General features: G+C 37.7%; 2 protein-coding genes across 2 annotated transcripts; both read right to left on the reverse strand.

Moving 5' to 3' along the window:
* Positions 1 to 9,304: 9,304 nt before the first annotated feature.
* Positions 9,305 to 10,919, reverse strand: LOC104743455 (putative F-box protein At1g21990). Its single transcript, XM_087483431.1, is given in 7 exon segments — positions 9,305 to 9,379; positions 9,382 to 9,427; positions 9,429 to 9,580; positions 9,672 to 9,812; positions 9,937 to 10,052; positions 10,095 to 10,697; positions 10,700 to 10,919. Coding segments are annotated over 7 exon segments (1,353 nt in total).
* A 134-nt stretch (positions 10,920 to 11,053) lies between these two features.
* On the reverse strand, positions 11,054 to 13,749 carry LOC104740899 (putative beta-1,3-galactosyltransferase 5). The gene is made up of 11 exons (XM_010461622.3): positions 13,385 to 13,749; positions 13,128 to 13,227; positions 12,963 to 13,021; positions 12,654 to 12,859; positions 12,493 to 12,556; positions 12,321 to 12,393; positions 12,113 to 12,233; positions 11,949 to 12,036; positions 11,732 to 11,857; positions 11,518 to 11,627; positions 11,054 to 11,418 (listed from the first exon to the last, which is right to left on the reverse strand). Exons 1-11 carry the CDS (start codon positions 13,480 to 13,482, stop codon positions 11,270 to 11,272), a joined length of 1,194 nt encoding a protein of 397 aa, XP_010459924.1. The 5' UTR covers positions 13,483 to 13,749; the 3' UTR covers positions 11,054 to 11,269.
* Between the last annotated feature and the right edge of the window lie 30 nt (positions 13,750 to 13,779).

Genomic DNA, 13,779 nt, shown 5'->3' on the forward strand with positions numbered 1-13,779 from the left:
ACGAGCTACTACTTGCGGTGAAACGTGCTCAAGAATTTAGTTCAATTGTTTAAGGGTTTTCAATCTTTGGCTTTTAACCTTACGAAAACAGAGAATTTAGGTAAATGACTTTATATTAAAGAAAGTTCAAAGTTGCATAAGTGATTGTGTTTGTTGTACGAGATGTAATTTTGGTTTTTTTTTTTTTTTTTTTTGAATTCTGTAAATTTCTTCAGAAATATTGCTTCTGGGAACGCTGACGTGGAGGGCGATTACAAAGGCGATCAGGGTTTTTTCCTTGGCTATCAAGTTTGATGGTTACGGCGGATCAGCCGCCTCAACCTACTGAGTCCGGTACACCGCTGTTTGATCTGGCTCTGCCGTTGGATGTAGAGGGGAGTCAAAGGAGTTCGGTTAAGGTTTTATCAGAAGAGTTAGGTTCCTCCCAGGATGGAGCCGCAACCACAGTTTCAAAGGGTTTGGGTTTGGGTCAAAAGCCATGGCTGAAGGCGGCGCAGAAGCACACATTCAAGAAACAGGCGTTTGTGGTAACAGAGATTGAGGGGAAGCAGCGTGTCGTGGTTCCCAAGGATGTGTTTGTTGATGCGAAACCACTGTGGCAAGATTTTGTCATCGGAAAGTTTCTTTATTCAAAGGTTTCCCATGTGGGGAAGATTCACATGATAGTCAATAAAATTTGGAGATTGGGAGATAAATCTTCACTCATTGATGTCATTGTGGTTAACGACTTCACTGTTAAATTTCGTGTGCGCAGTGAGAGTACCAGGCACAAAATTTTAAACCGGGGAATGTGGAACATAGGTGGTCTTCCAATGATCCTCTCAAAATGGACGCCTTTCGCTGAGGAGGCACAACCAGCGCTGAAGTCTGTTCCATTGTGGGTTGTATTGAAGAATATACCACACACCATGTTTACTAACAAGGGGTTGCAGTTTTTGTCAAAGTGCAGTGGGTACACCTATACGTTTACATCCAAAAACAGAGGCATGCTCAAGTTTTGACGAAGCACAAATTCTGGTTGAGGCCGATCTCACTAAAACCTTACCCGTTGAATACCACTTGGCTGGAGAAGAGGAGAGGGAGTTAGATACTGTGGTAAAATATTCTTATCCTTGGCTACCTCCTCAATGTAGTCAGTGTCGCAAATGGGGACATTTGCAGGCTGCCTTTCTGAAAACTGCTTTGCCAACTGAATCAGAGGTTGTTCCAACAATTCTAGCGGTGTAAGAGACAGAGATAGTGGGGACTGCAGACGCTCCTGCTCAGGAGATTATAAACTAATCTACAAAAGTAGTTTTGGGGACGGTTGATGCTCATGTTACTAAAACCATGGAGACATAGGAAGCTCAGGAGTGGATAACTCCACAGAAAACCGGTCATAAGCCTATGTCTAGTCCGAACAAACAGAATATGTTGGTGCAGACTGGTGAGGTACCTCTGTTATCTAACTCCTACTCGGTTTTGAGTGAGGGGGATGAAGATGAGGCAGAGGAGGTTGTTGTTCGGGCAAAGGAGGCAGCTCCACCTGTTTCAACACATGTTGGTGATTCTATCGTTGTTCCTCCTGTTCTACCTTCAACTGCACCGGTGTGTGTTGTGCCTGCAGTGGGGACAAATGGACGTGGAGTTAAACCTACTGTAACCCTAAGAGAATCAATCCCACGCGCTTTGAAGATATCTCATAAATATGTTAGCAACCCTTCTACTCAGCCTCAACGCGACCCGAGTAAGTCGGGTACCCAACATTAATTTATGTCGACTTTCTTTTGGAATGTTCGCAGATTCAACAAAATGTCAAAACATTCCATAGTTCGAGATTGGGTTAAGAAGGGTAATTTTCAGTTTGGTTGTATTTTGGAAACAAGGGTAAAGGAAACAAAAGCTGCAGCTATTCTTGCTTCAGTTTTTCCTGATTGGTCCTATTTAACAAATTACATTTTCAATCGAAGAGGGAGGATATGGGTGGTATGGAATTCCAGTGTCCGTCTTACGCCTTGTTACACAAGTATTCAGGTGATCACTTGCTCCGTCCTGCTGGAAGGTGCTGAGAAGGAGTTTTTTGTTTCGTTTGTATATGCAGCAAATGGTGTTGATGATAGAAAAGTGTTGTGGGAGTATTTGAAATTTCATCAAGACTCTCCATTGTTCCGTAATAAACCATGGATGGTTTTTGGTGATTTTAATGAAATTTTGAAGGCGGATGAGCATTCACTCTCTGATATCCAGCCTATGGTGTCACCGGGGATGCATGACTTTCAAGAGGTGGTGCAGCATTGCTCCTTCAGTGATCTGCAATCTCATGGTCCGATGTACACTTGGTGTAATAAGCGTGAGTTTGGTCTCATTTGTGAGAAACTTGATAGGGTTCTTGTTAATGATATTTGGCTCCTTGAGTATCAACAGTCCTACGGTGTGTTTGAGGCAGGATGATGCTCTGATCACCTACGATGCCGCATAGCAATTGGGGTAGACAAACCTAAACTGCGACGACCATTTAAGTTATGTAATGCTTTGGTAATTGATGAAAAATTTCTGCCAATGGTTAAAGATTTTTGGGATGGCTCTGAACCGTTATATCACTCAACTTCCGCAATGTACCGGTTCTCAAAAAAACTAAAAGCACTGAAACCACATATCAAGTTACTAAGTAGAGATCGCCTTGGTAATTTGGAAAAGCGAGCTAAAGATGCATCTGAGCATCTTTGTACCTGTCAGATTGACACCCTGCAAAATCCTACAGACTAGACAATGCAAAGAGAGGCGGTTGCTTATAGTAGATGGCTGTTTGTTTCAGGGTTGGAGGAAATTTTTTTTAAAACAGAAATCCAAATTGCACTGGCTCAAGGTCGGCGATGGAAATAATAGGGCATTTCACCGTGCAGCAAAGGCCCGGGAAGCAAGAAATACGATAAAAGAGATTCAGTGTCCGGATGGCAGACTTGCAGATACACAAGAGACAATAAAGCAGGAAGCAGAGAGGTTTTTTCGTGAATTTCTTGGCCATAGGCTGTCAAACTACCAGGCTCTCGGTGCGGATGAGCTGTTGGCTTTGCTGCCCTATCGTTTCCCAGAATCGGATCAAACTATGCTGGTGAAGGATGTAACGGAGGCTGAGATAAGAGATGTCTTATTCTCTATGCCAAAGGACAAAAGTCCTGGTCCAGATGGCTATACCGTGGAGTTTCTAAAGGTGACATAGTCTGTCATTAAGAATGATTTTGTTGCTTCGATCCAATCTTTCTTTAAGTTTGGTTTTTTACCAAAGGGCGTCAATACTACCATTCTAGCACTTATTCCTAAGAAGAAAGAGGTTAGAGAGATGAAGGATTAAATACCAATTTCTTGCTGCAATGTGACATACAAGGTGATCTCCAAGCTCCTCGCCAACCGGCTTAAACGACTGCTGCCTGCATTTATCTCTCCTAACCAATCCGCCTTTGTCAAGGACAGGCTTTTAATGGAGAATGTCCTCCTTGCCTCAGAGATAGTTGCCAATTACCATAAAGATTGATATCTCTAAGGCATTCGATTCAGTACAATGGCCATTTTTGATTAGTATTTTCCACACTCTGAACTTCCCGTTGCAGTTTATTAAGTGGATTGAGATTTGTATTACCACGGCTTCCTTCTCTGTTCATGTAAACTGTGAGTTGGCAGGACTTTTCCGCAGTGCAAGAGGTTGAGACAAGGTTGTTCCTTGTCACCCTATCTATTTGTGATGTGCATGCAAGTTTTGTCTGCAATGCTTGATAAAGCAGCTAAGGATAGGCGAGTTGGTTATCACCCGCGATGTAAGAATATCAGTCTCACACATTTGTGCTTCGCAGATGACTTATTGGTATTCACTGATGGGACTAAGACGTCTATTGAGGGTATTCTTCAGGTTTTTCATGACTTTACAGGCTTTTACGGCCTGAATATTAGCCTTGAAAAGTCTACGCTGTATATGGCTGGAGTCACAGTCAGTGAAAAAGATGCGATCCTACACTCATTCCCATTTGCATCAGGAACCCTTCCTGTCCGTTATCTTGGCTTACCGCTTCTAACCAAGCGTATGTCAACCTCTGACTATACACCGTTACTGGAACGCATTAGAGAAAAATTCAGCAGTTGGACAGGGAGATATTTATCTTTTGCGGGGCGTTTTCAGCTCATCAGTTCAGTCATCCACAGTCTCACAAACTTTTGGATGTCAGCTTTCCGCTTGCCAACAGCTTGTACAAAGGAGATAGACAGTATGTGATCTGCGTTCTTGTGGTCAGGTCCTTGTCTCAATGCAAAAAAGCTAAAGTTTCGTGGTCTGATGTCTGTACGCCGAAGGAAGACGGTGGTTTGGGTCTGCGTTCTCTGAAAGAAGCAAACAAGGTGAGTTGTTTGAAACTCATATGACGAATGTTATCATCGAATTCCTTATGGGTGGCCTGGCTTCGAACTTATCTACTCAAACAGGGGTCCTTCTGGTCTCTTCAAGAAAATAGTACCTCCGGTTCTTGGATGTGGAGAAAGCTACTCAAATATCGAGCTTTAGCCGTAGAGTTTGTTCGGTATGAGGTAAATAATGGAAAACACATCTCGTTTTGGCATGATAATTGGTCGCCACTCGGCTGCTTATTCAAACTTGCAGGATCGCGTGGTACTATTGATATTGGGATTGGTCTCCACGCAACTGTAGCAGAGGCACTCACTCATAGACAACGACACCATCAAGTCGAATACCTAAATCAATTAGAGACGGTTCTCACATCAGTTCGAAACAGAGGACTACTGGAAACAGAGGACAAGGTCCTTTGGCGGGGTAACAGGATCGTTTTAAGGCCAAATTTAGCACCAAAGAAACTTGGGAACATACCCGGATCTCAGGACAGAGGAAACCATGGGCTGCTGGTGTCTGGTTTTCCTAAGCCACACCCAAATACTCCTTTATTGTCTGGATCGCCATGCTGAACCGTTTGACAACGGGGGACCGTATGTTGTGCTGGAATTCACGGGTCGACGCTTCTTGTTCCTTCTGTCGTGCGTTGCAAGAAAACCACATTCATCTTTTCTTCGCATGTCCTTACTCCTCAGCAGTTTGGACCGGTCTCATCTCTAAGTTAGTTATGACTAAATTCTCGACAAATTGGGATAGTAACATGAATCTACTTGTGGACACTTCCTTGGGGTCTGCAACTCTGTTTTTGTTCCGCTATGCTTTCTAGGCATCGATCTACTCGCTCTGGCAAAAGCGAAATAGACGTCGTCATGGAGAGACACCAGTATCTTCGGATCAGCTTATCAAATATCTTGACAGACAAGTCCGCAATAGGCTGCTCTCGCTTCGGTTTGGAGGAGGTCTCACTTGCTGTATTGCAAAGTGGTTGAGTTCACGCTGAGGGCACCACTAGATGGCTTTCGAAATACACTTTGTAAACATAATTTCTAGTTTCCTCTCAAAAACCTATATTAACTTCATGCTGCACTTGATGTAAACACTACTTTTTTTCGAATAAATTTTACATTTTATTCAAAAAAAAAAAAAAAAAAGGTTTTCTTAGCAATCTCACTCTAGTTTTGTTTCTAACATAAACGTTGCACAAGATGTAAAAATGCTATTTTCTTTTTGAATCTAAGGTAACATTTTATTAAAAAAAGAAAAGATTGTGTTTGTTGTAAGTGTTGTGATTGTTGTACAAGTTGCTGAGTTTGAGATGGTTGCTGATGTTTGCTGCAAGTTAAATCACGAAATCAGATAGAGAGAGGAGAGTATGTGAGGACTCTGTTGGAAAAATTCGATAGAGACCAAGGCACTGTCCACGCATAATCACTGGACTGGAGTTATCTTCTTTCGATAGCGAGTGAAGCATAACTTGAATATCTCGTGTGTTGTGTAAGGTGTAGTGCTATATTATATGCTAACGTTAATATAATATTAAATAATTTGTAAAAGTCATATGTCTGTTCGCCAAGATCATGGAGCTTTCAAATTTTTATTAAACTCTTGCTTTCAAATGTTCAAGAATGTGTTATAGCCTTTTTGCTAAACATGTGCTGGATTTGGTCGACGACATTCAAACTCGTTTGAGATATTTTTTTATATTATTTTCACATTTTAGTTTCTGTTTAATTTCAACTGAATTTGAATTCTGGTTTATTGATTCTGATTTCTAAACTGGATTTTCACATAGTCATCACATCATTAAGAAATAGAAATTTCATATTGAGCAAAAAGTTTATAGGAAGAAGCAATTTTGTAACGTCTGCATCTATAGAAAGACGCATTATTTCTTTTTATATTTTTGTTGTTCCACAAATAAAAATAAAATGTTGAACTAAAAGGTCGTCTTCCTCAGCTTCTTCTCCAAGAAGCGAATTTGTATACCTTTAAAATTCTTTTGCAAAACAAAACGTTCCTCACCATCTTCATTTTACAAATTTCTGAAGGCATATATACTCAGAAAAAAAAAAGAGAAGAAGAGCAGTTACCTGGAGGAGTACCACTACAGAAATTAAGATCATCGATTTGCTCAACCTCAAGACCGATGAACCATGACTCGAGTGTCACATCTTCATTTTGCATACTTATGCAAAACTGGCCTGCAAAGTCAAACATCAAATGAGAATTAGTTTTTGTATATTTAAAAGTATTTTAAGATTTTAATACTATATATGAGATAAAATATGTAATTATACACTATTTATTTTTTAAAGTATGTGAAATCGGCAAGATTTACTGAAAAACCTTATAATTTATGGAAATTCGTCTTCTAAAATCTGTTTTGTTTCTTCTAATTACAACATGACCAGCTCCCGTTAGCATAAATGTGGATAATAATTAACCTGCGGTATGATAGCTTTTTAAATTTTAAATATATTTTTAAAATATAAAAGATGATTGAATATATTATTTTAAATATATTTGATGTCATTTAGAATTTTTCCATTATTTTAAGTAATTTAATTGATTGACATTTGACGATATCAGAAACTGCATAGCTTTTATTTGTTATGGATTCCCATCAAGTTTTTTGTTTTACATAGTAGGAAAAATATTAGAATTGATATTTGAAGATTTTAATATAATAATAAACAGATCATTAATATTTTTCATTTTTCATTATAAGTTCTTTTTGTATATCTATATTTTTTATTTGATTAATTCTAACCAATAGACATCTATTATTTGTTGAATTTCTCATACCAAAAATAGACTTAAAATTCATGTATTAAATTTAATTGTTTTCATAATATATATGTATATATTTTTTCAGAATATATATGTATATATATTTAAAATTATAATCCACTAAAGATTTTGTAATGGTTTATAAAATTAAATTTGTCATATAACAAACTAATATTCATTTGATGGTGTAGATAATTTATCATTATTTATGTATTTTATTTAGAATTATGAAAATGTTTCTATAACAAAGAAATTTTTTTTAAAACTTTGTAAAACTTTCTTTTTTATTTATTCTCTAATCAAAAAATTATTTATTTTATTAAAGTAATTCATAGTTAAATTTCATTTTTAATTACATTATTACTTATTAATGATTTTCAGTTATTTTTGTAAGATCCATATTAAATTCATGCGGATTTTTGGATACTCTAATTGGATGATCCAATTAAATTGAATCAATACCAAATTACCATTATTAATTTTAAAATTCTTTTTTCTAAAAACAATAATTGAGTGGCAATTGAAGTAATTAGATTCATAATTTTGGACATGTTCTAATTTTGTACTTGTCTTTTAAAATTATAGAGATTAGCGTAAAATTGTAGGATCACATTGATTGTACTTCTCTTCTTCTAATTTATATGTGCATCTTCTTATCACTTAGTACTGATTGTGTTATCACGTGCTAAAGTAAATTGTTTCCGCAACTTTTTTACTTTATATGTTCTATCTAACTTCATCTTTTTGGATATGTGGTCTTACTTAATAATTATGTCAGAGCCGAATGTCTTAATTATAGTAATTTCAAAGTTCAAAAGTCAAAAATGAGCAAGATTGATAGTTTCAGGAGTGCTCCTTCGTGGAACCACATTGATCTCAGAATCCAGCATTGATCGCTCAGGAGCTCCTTCGCACCTTCACAGGTCAAAATCAATCTCTCTCTTTCCATCTCTCTTCCATTTTTCTTTCGTTTGAAGTCTAGGATTTCAAACCAACCAAAACTATGTTGTTTTAGGATATACTCTGTATAATTAAAGCAGGTTTGACAAATCTCTCTAACACAAGTAATCTCTTGTCTTTCTTTGAACGGAAACATTTGAAGAGCCTTGCAAATGTCGGCGAATATTTCAGATGATGGTACACCAGTTCACAAAGATCTTTGGAATGCGCGTGCTGGTGCTGATGTTGTAGCACCTTTCAACTCTGATCATGTCAAGTACATTCCTAAAGGGCATGCGGATCACTTGCAAGTGTTATCATCCCTTGAGTATATGCCTCCCATTCACTGTGTTGTTCAAGATGATGTCATACCGAAGGCTGATTTGATGACAGATGAGGTATTTGCTAAAATTGGTGTTAAGTTCAACAGCTATGATTATGTCAACAGCATAATGCGGCCCATGATGAGTAAACGAAGCTGCCCTGAACATTATTGTGTGATGTATTTATGTGCTAAGATTTTTGGCACAACCCATGAGAGCTAGAATTCTTTAAAGGCTTTGTATCGTTTGCCACACTCACCTGCAGGAAAAGTATAAAAGGTTTTCAAAGATTTTCATTTGAAATCCCAAAGGTTCATCAAGAAAATTTTAAAACTTTATGAATCGGATGTTATAGAACTTTCTAACCGTAATATTGAAAAAGAAGGAATCAATGCTAATAAGCCTCATGAGAAAATTAAAATTTGTAACCACTGGATATATTTATTAGCATCGGTTTTCTACAAACCGGTTCCGAAGTAATAAGAAGACTAGATAACAAGATACACCCAGCCATTATAAAAAGTATTCACCATTTAACCCAAAAAAAAGAAGAAGCAATTCGTATTCAAGAATCTCCCCATGCATAGTTTTGATTTTTTACTTTCATCAACTAAAATATATTTATGTGACATTTGTATACAGTTCCAATGCAAATACCAAAATATATATTAATGTGTAACACCATGTCTCGATTTATAAGCTAAGGTTAATAGAAACTATTCAAGATAGATACCAAAACGCCACCACATAAATGATTGGGTGAAGTTGGTTACAAGACATAGCTATGAATAAATTAAACAGCTTTAGAGTTAAAACAATAATGTTTTGCAACAATCAAAGAACAAGGTTTTGGCAAATAAATAAAGGGCGAAAAGACACATCAGAGGATATGGATCCTACAGTTTGATGAAACTGTGGAAAGCTTCCTAAGAGCATTGGTAATTCTCAAGTACGTATATATATATCACTAGTACCGTTGTCCTCTCCATGATCCACTTTAACCCTCACTACAAGTTCCGCGATACCCTGAAATGTTTAACACCTTCACTTGACATGTGGTTAAACAGCATGCTCCCTCATCCACCTTCTTGCTCTTCTTCTTAGGGATGCAAGGGCAAACGTCCCCGCATCTACTTGTAACTTTGTGCACAAGTCCCTAAAAGCGAAAGTAAATTCATACGTAGCAAAAATAAAACAAGAGTGAGTTGTTCATCACATGAGATTTAATTTGTTATTTTTTTCTTTACCTTGATGACTAAAGTTTCTAGGTTTGGCGAGCAGTTGAGAAGAAGTGGCACCACCTGCCAGCCTCTTTCTTTGTCACTCTCAAAAGATAAAGTAAGGAGGTTGTGAAACAGCGGCATTGATTGACACAGAGAGTGCAAAACCTGATTTTATCACAACACAAAACAAAGATACATAGAAATTGAGACTTTCGTTAGCTAGCTAAGCGCATACGCTTCAAAATTGAAACAAAATCAAACGAAAGAACAAATAGCAAACAAAACTGACCTCAAGAGAATCTGAAGACAAGTGAAGGGTCCTAACATTGTTTATCATTGCAACCAGACCCGTAACATCACCCAAATCATCATTCACAGGATAATAAGAACTTATATCGTCCTCATCTGTACTGTCCTCATCCTCTGTACCGTCCTCATCCTCTGTACCGTCCTCATCCTCTGTATCACTACTAAGTTGCTCCCATGGTTGAAGATCGAGTCTAGCTTCTACAAGGGAACCCAAATTAGCCTCATAGCAACCCGAGACATGACCAGAATAGTCAAGGTACACAAGACTGGGTGTGTTAAACCAAACACGACCGTAAGCTTCAGGGTAATCGGGGAAATCGTAAAGGATGGTGAGTCGCTTGATGGAAGGGCTAACGACGTTCCCACACCAAGTCGGGGGACCACCGTCATCAGGATAATGTAGGAATAACTCCTCAAGCACAGGACAGCCAGCGATTAAATGCTCGTACACGATATAATCTGCAAACGGAGCTGAGACGAGAGAGAGTCTTTTGAGCGCTGGGAAAAACACGCCCCCAGGAGGAAGACGACCGTGGGGATAAAACCCACCGCATATTGTGAGCTCAACCAGTGTGTTGCTAGTGAAGAACTCAGTCTCTATACTATACATACCTACGGTCGCCAAGTGAACTTCAACGAAGCCGCGCTCCATAACAGTGCGAATCCAACCTTCTAACTGAGATTCTTCATGCATGTGTTCACAATTCAGATGGAATCTCTTTATCATTGAACCAGGATTATTAAGAGAGCAAGTGTTTTTTCCACGAACTCAGGGAAGCCTAAAGGACAACCACCCGCCTCACTCAAATAAAGACTGTCTACAAGACAAAGCAGATTCCTCCACCTCTTGGACAGAACCGATGTGGAAGCAGTAACGTGTGTCGGAAGAAACGACAGGATTTTGCCAAGAATCTCATCTGGGAGATTGCTAATTAAATCCTTAGCTACGCTTTTGGCACGCATAGTTATAGATTTAGGTTTCAACTCAAACAAAATAACAGACCTCGATTATCGATCAAGTGGCTCGAGTTGATCGTCTCAATTTGATAAGACCTGAGTTAGGGTTTATAATAATAATAAGCATATTTTCTCATGCCTTGATAAAGAAAAGTCCCATTCTCTCTTTTCATAAATTATTTTTTCCACAAACACAAAAAAAAAGGAAAATACTGAACTAAAAAGGTCTGTTTCACAAAAGAAAGTTAAATGAAGTTCTTTGGCAGCTTCTTCTCCCACTAAGCGAACTTTTTGGTTCTTTACAAAACAAAATATTCATCTCTTCTCTTATCCTTTTTTTCTCCTATGCAAGAGAGTTACAATTTCGCATCCCACACAGCTTTATTACCTTCGCCGCACATTACATGAACCATCCACATTCTATCGACTGATCTGCATACCCCACTACACTTCCAGTCGAATGACGCCACACACACTTCTCCAGCCTCTGCCCTCATTTCACAGTCTTTTGGAAAGAGAGAGAGTAATAAAGCATGAGAAAAAAACTAAAACATTCCCTTACTAATTTCTGAGGGCATATGAAGATGCAAAAAAGAGCATTTACCTGGAGGAGTACCACAACAGAAATTACGATCATCGATTTGCTCAACCTCAAGACCGATGAACCATGACCCGAGTGTCACATCTTCATTTGCATACTTGTGCAAAATTGGCCTACAAAGTCATACATCAAATGCTTAACTAATTTTCATTTCCCTTGGTAAAACATATATATTGCAATCTATCAAGTATAATATAACACGTAGTTAGTTACATACTGGTTAACAGATATGTATTTGGCAAGATCCTTTGAGATGGCATAGATCTGTCCTGTAGCATGTCGGAAATATTTGTTACCTTCTTCTCCAAATTTCCAAAACTCGGGTTCACGGTACTTGGCCGTCCTTAAGAAAAAAAAAGATGGTTTAAAATCGGAACAAATAGAATAAGAGTATCCTAAAAAAATGACACAATATCACACATTGGGAAGATTACTTTTTAGTAAGGACAGGTCCAGATTTCATACAACCAATATAGACCCTTGGCTTAGAACGGTGAAGAGCTAATGTGGAAGCAAGCGTACCTGAAAAGGCAAAGGGCTGAGAAAAAATCCAAGGAGAAAAAATCTTAAAAGTATTCAAGAAACAGATTTTTGGTACCAAGATTGACATGAACATCATCATCAATCTTGACATAAAATTCAGCATCCCACTTTGCAACTGCACTAGAAAAGAAGCTTTTGGTTTTTGCAGACAGATTGTAATATCCTTCCACATGATCCTGCAATGATTAAAAATTAAAACAAAATCAAGAAAACCGTAAATCAAATACTAGAAGAATCAAGTTTGGTGAATAAATTGGCCTCACCAGCCTAAAGAAATCTTTGTATTGAGCATCTTCTGAATCAATTTCCTTATCCAATCTACTATTTGGCGTTGAACTGCCAACACATTCAAGTAAGAGTATTAGTCTCATCTTTTTTAAAAAACATTAGCCTATACATTGCATTCATTTCACTATATTCCATAAATTAATTCACCTGCGTCCAATCATGAATTTGATGACAATTCCCTTCTCTTGTTCCAATTTCTCTAGATTTTCCCCTGTGATAGATTATATCCAAAAGCTAAATAAGATTGGAAGCAATGATGCATGAAAGTAATAACCTGAGAGATTTGAAGGAGGGACATCAGAAAATACCCTGAGGCATCCAAGTCTCTCGAAGCGAATCGCGACGTTTTCTACTGCTAAACGCAGTGTTGATACCAATCACCATGAAAACTTTCTTCTTTTGGTTTCCTTCTGTTGAAGAATTGGTGGTGGCTGAGACATCAACAACAACCTTTTGAGAGCTCTGTGTAGCAGAGAGCTGCTTCTGAAGCATAGAAACTGACTTATCTAATGATCTGTGGTCACAAGTGTATAATCATCAAAATCCTATTAATCAACATGCAAGTGATCTAAGATTTACAAAAATAAAAAATCGTTAGTAAAAAAAGATTCACTCACTCGATGGCTTTATGAGTTTTTAAAACTTCTTCCATGACATCTTTTTCTTGTGATTTTTTCTGTATTTGTGGTAAAATCCAAAGATTCAAAAAATAAGAGTTTGTTATAACACCCAAATAACGTTTGTAAACAATTAAATGAGATTCTTTTTTAAAAGAATAATACTTTCTCATGAGCATAGTCTTCGGAAACGATCTTAAGTTCCTGATCACGCCGGTGCTGTAAAATGAGCTGGCTACCTGATTCGGACGAACCTGATCGCAATCTGAAAAATGCAACAACAAAACATAATGAAAAAGCAAGAAGACATGATTTGAATTTACTATATAACCGTAGAAAGATTGATAAAGGAGAAGGAAAAAAAAAACTCAAAAGCATTAAACAAGCTAGCAAAACCAAACCAAACAAAACAAAAACAGAACCTGGAAGTGAAGATTGCTCCGAGGAAAAAGCAAGAAATGCAGAGAAGAGGAACCCATGTCAAGGTTAGTTTCTTGGAGACTTTGTTGGTGTGCTTCATGGTGAGAGCACAAGAGAGAGAGAGAGAGAGAGAGAGAGAGAGAGAGAGAGAGAGATGAGAGAAGCGAGAAGAAAATTTTCAATAACGGCAAGGCAAGTTACTATAACATGCAGAGAAGAAAATTAGTAACACTCTCGTTATATATATTAAATGCAAAGTTTGACTGTTTAGTATTCAAAGTCATCTAAGTATGTCAGGTGATTTACTTCCATTTATATATATACCCCTTATGTTCAAAGAAAAAATGAACTTCTTGACTAAACAAACATAAACAAATTAAATAACCTTATATGGTTT

This window comes from Camelina sativa, chromosome 14 (assembly GCF_030686135.1).
Source record: "Camelina sativa cultivar CO46 ecotype springtype chromosome 14, ASM3068613v1".
Classification (NCBI taxonomy): Eukaryota; Viridiplantae; Streptophyta; class Magnoliopsida; order Brassicales; family Brassicaceae; genus Camelina; species Camelina sativa.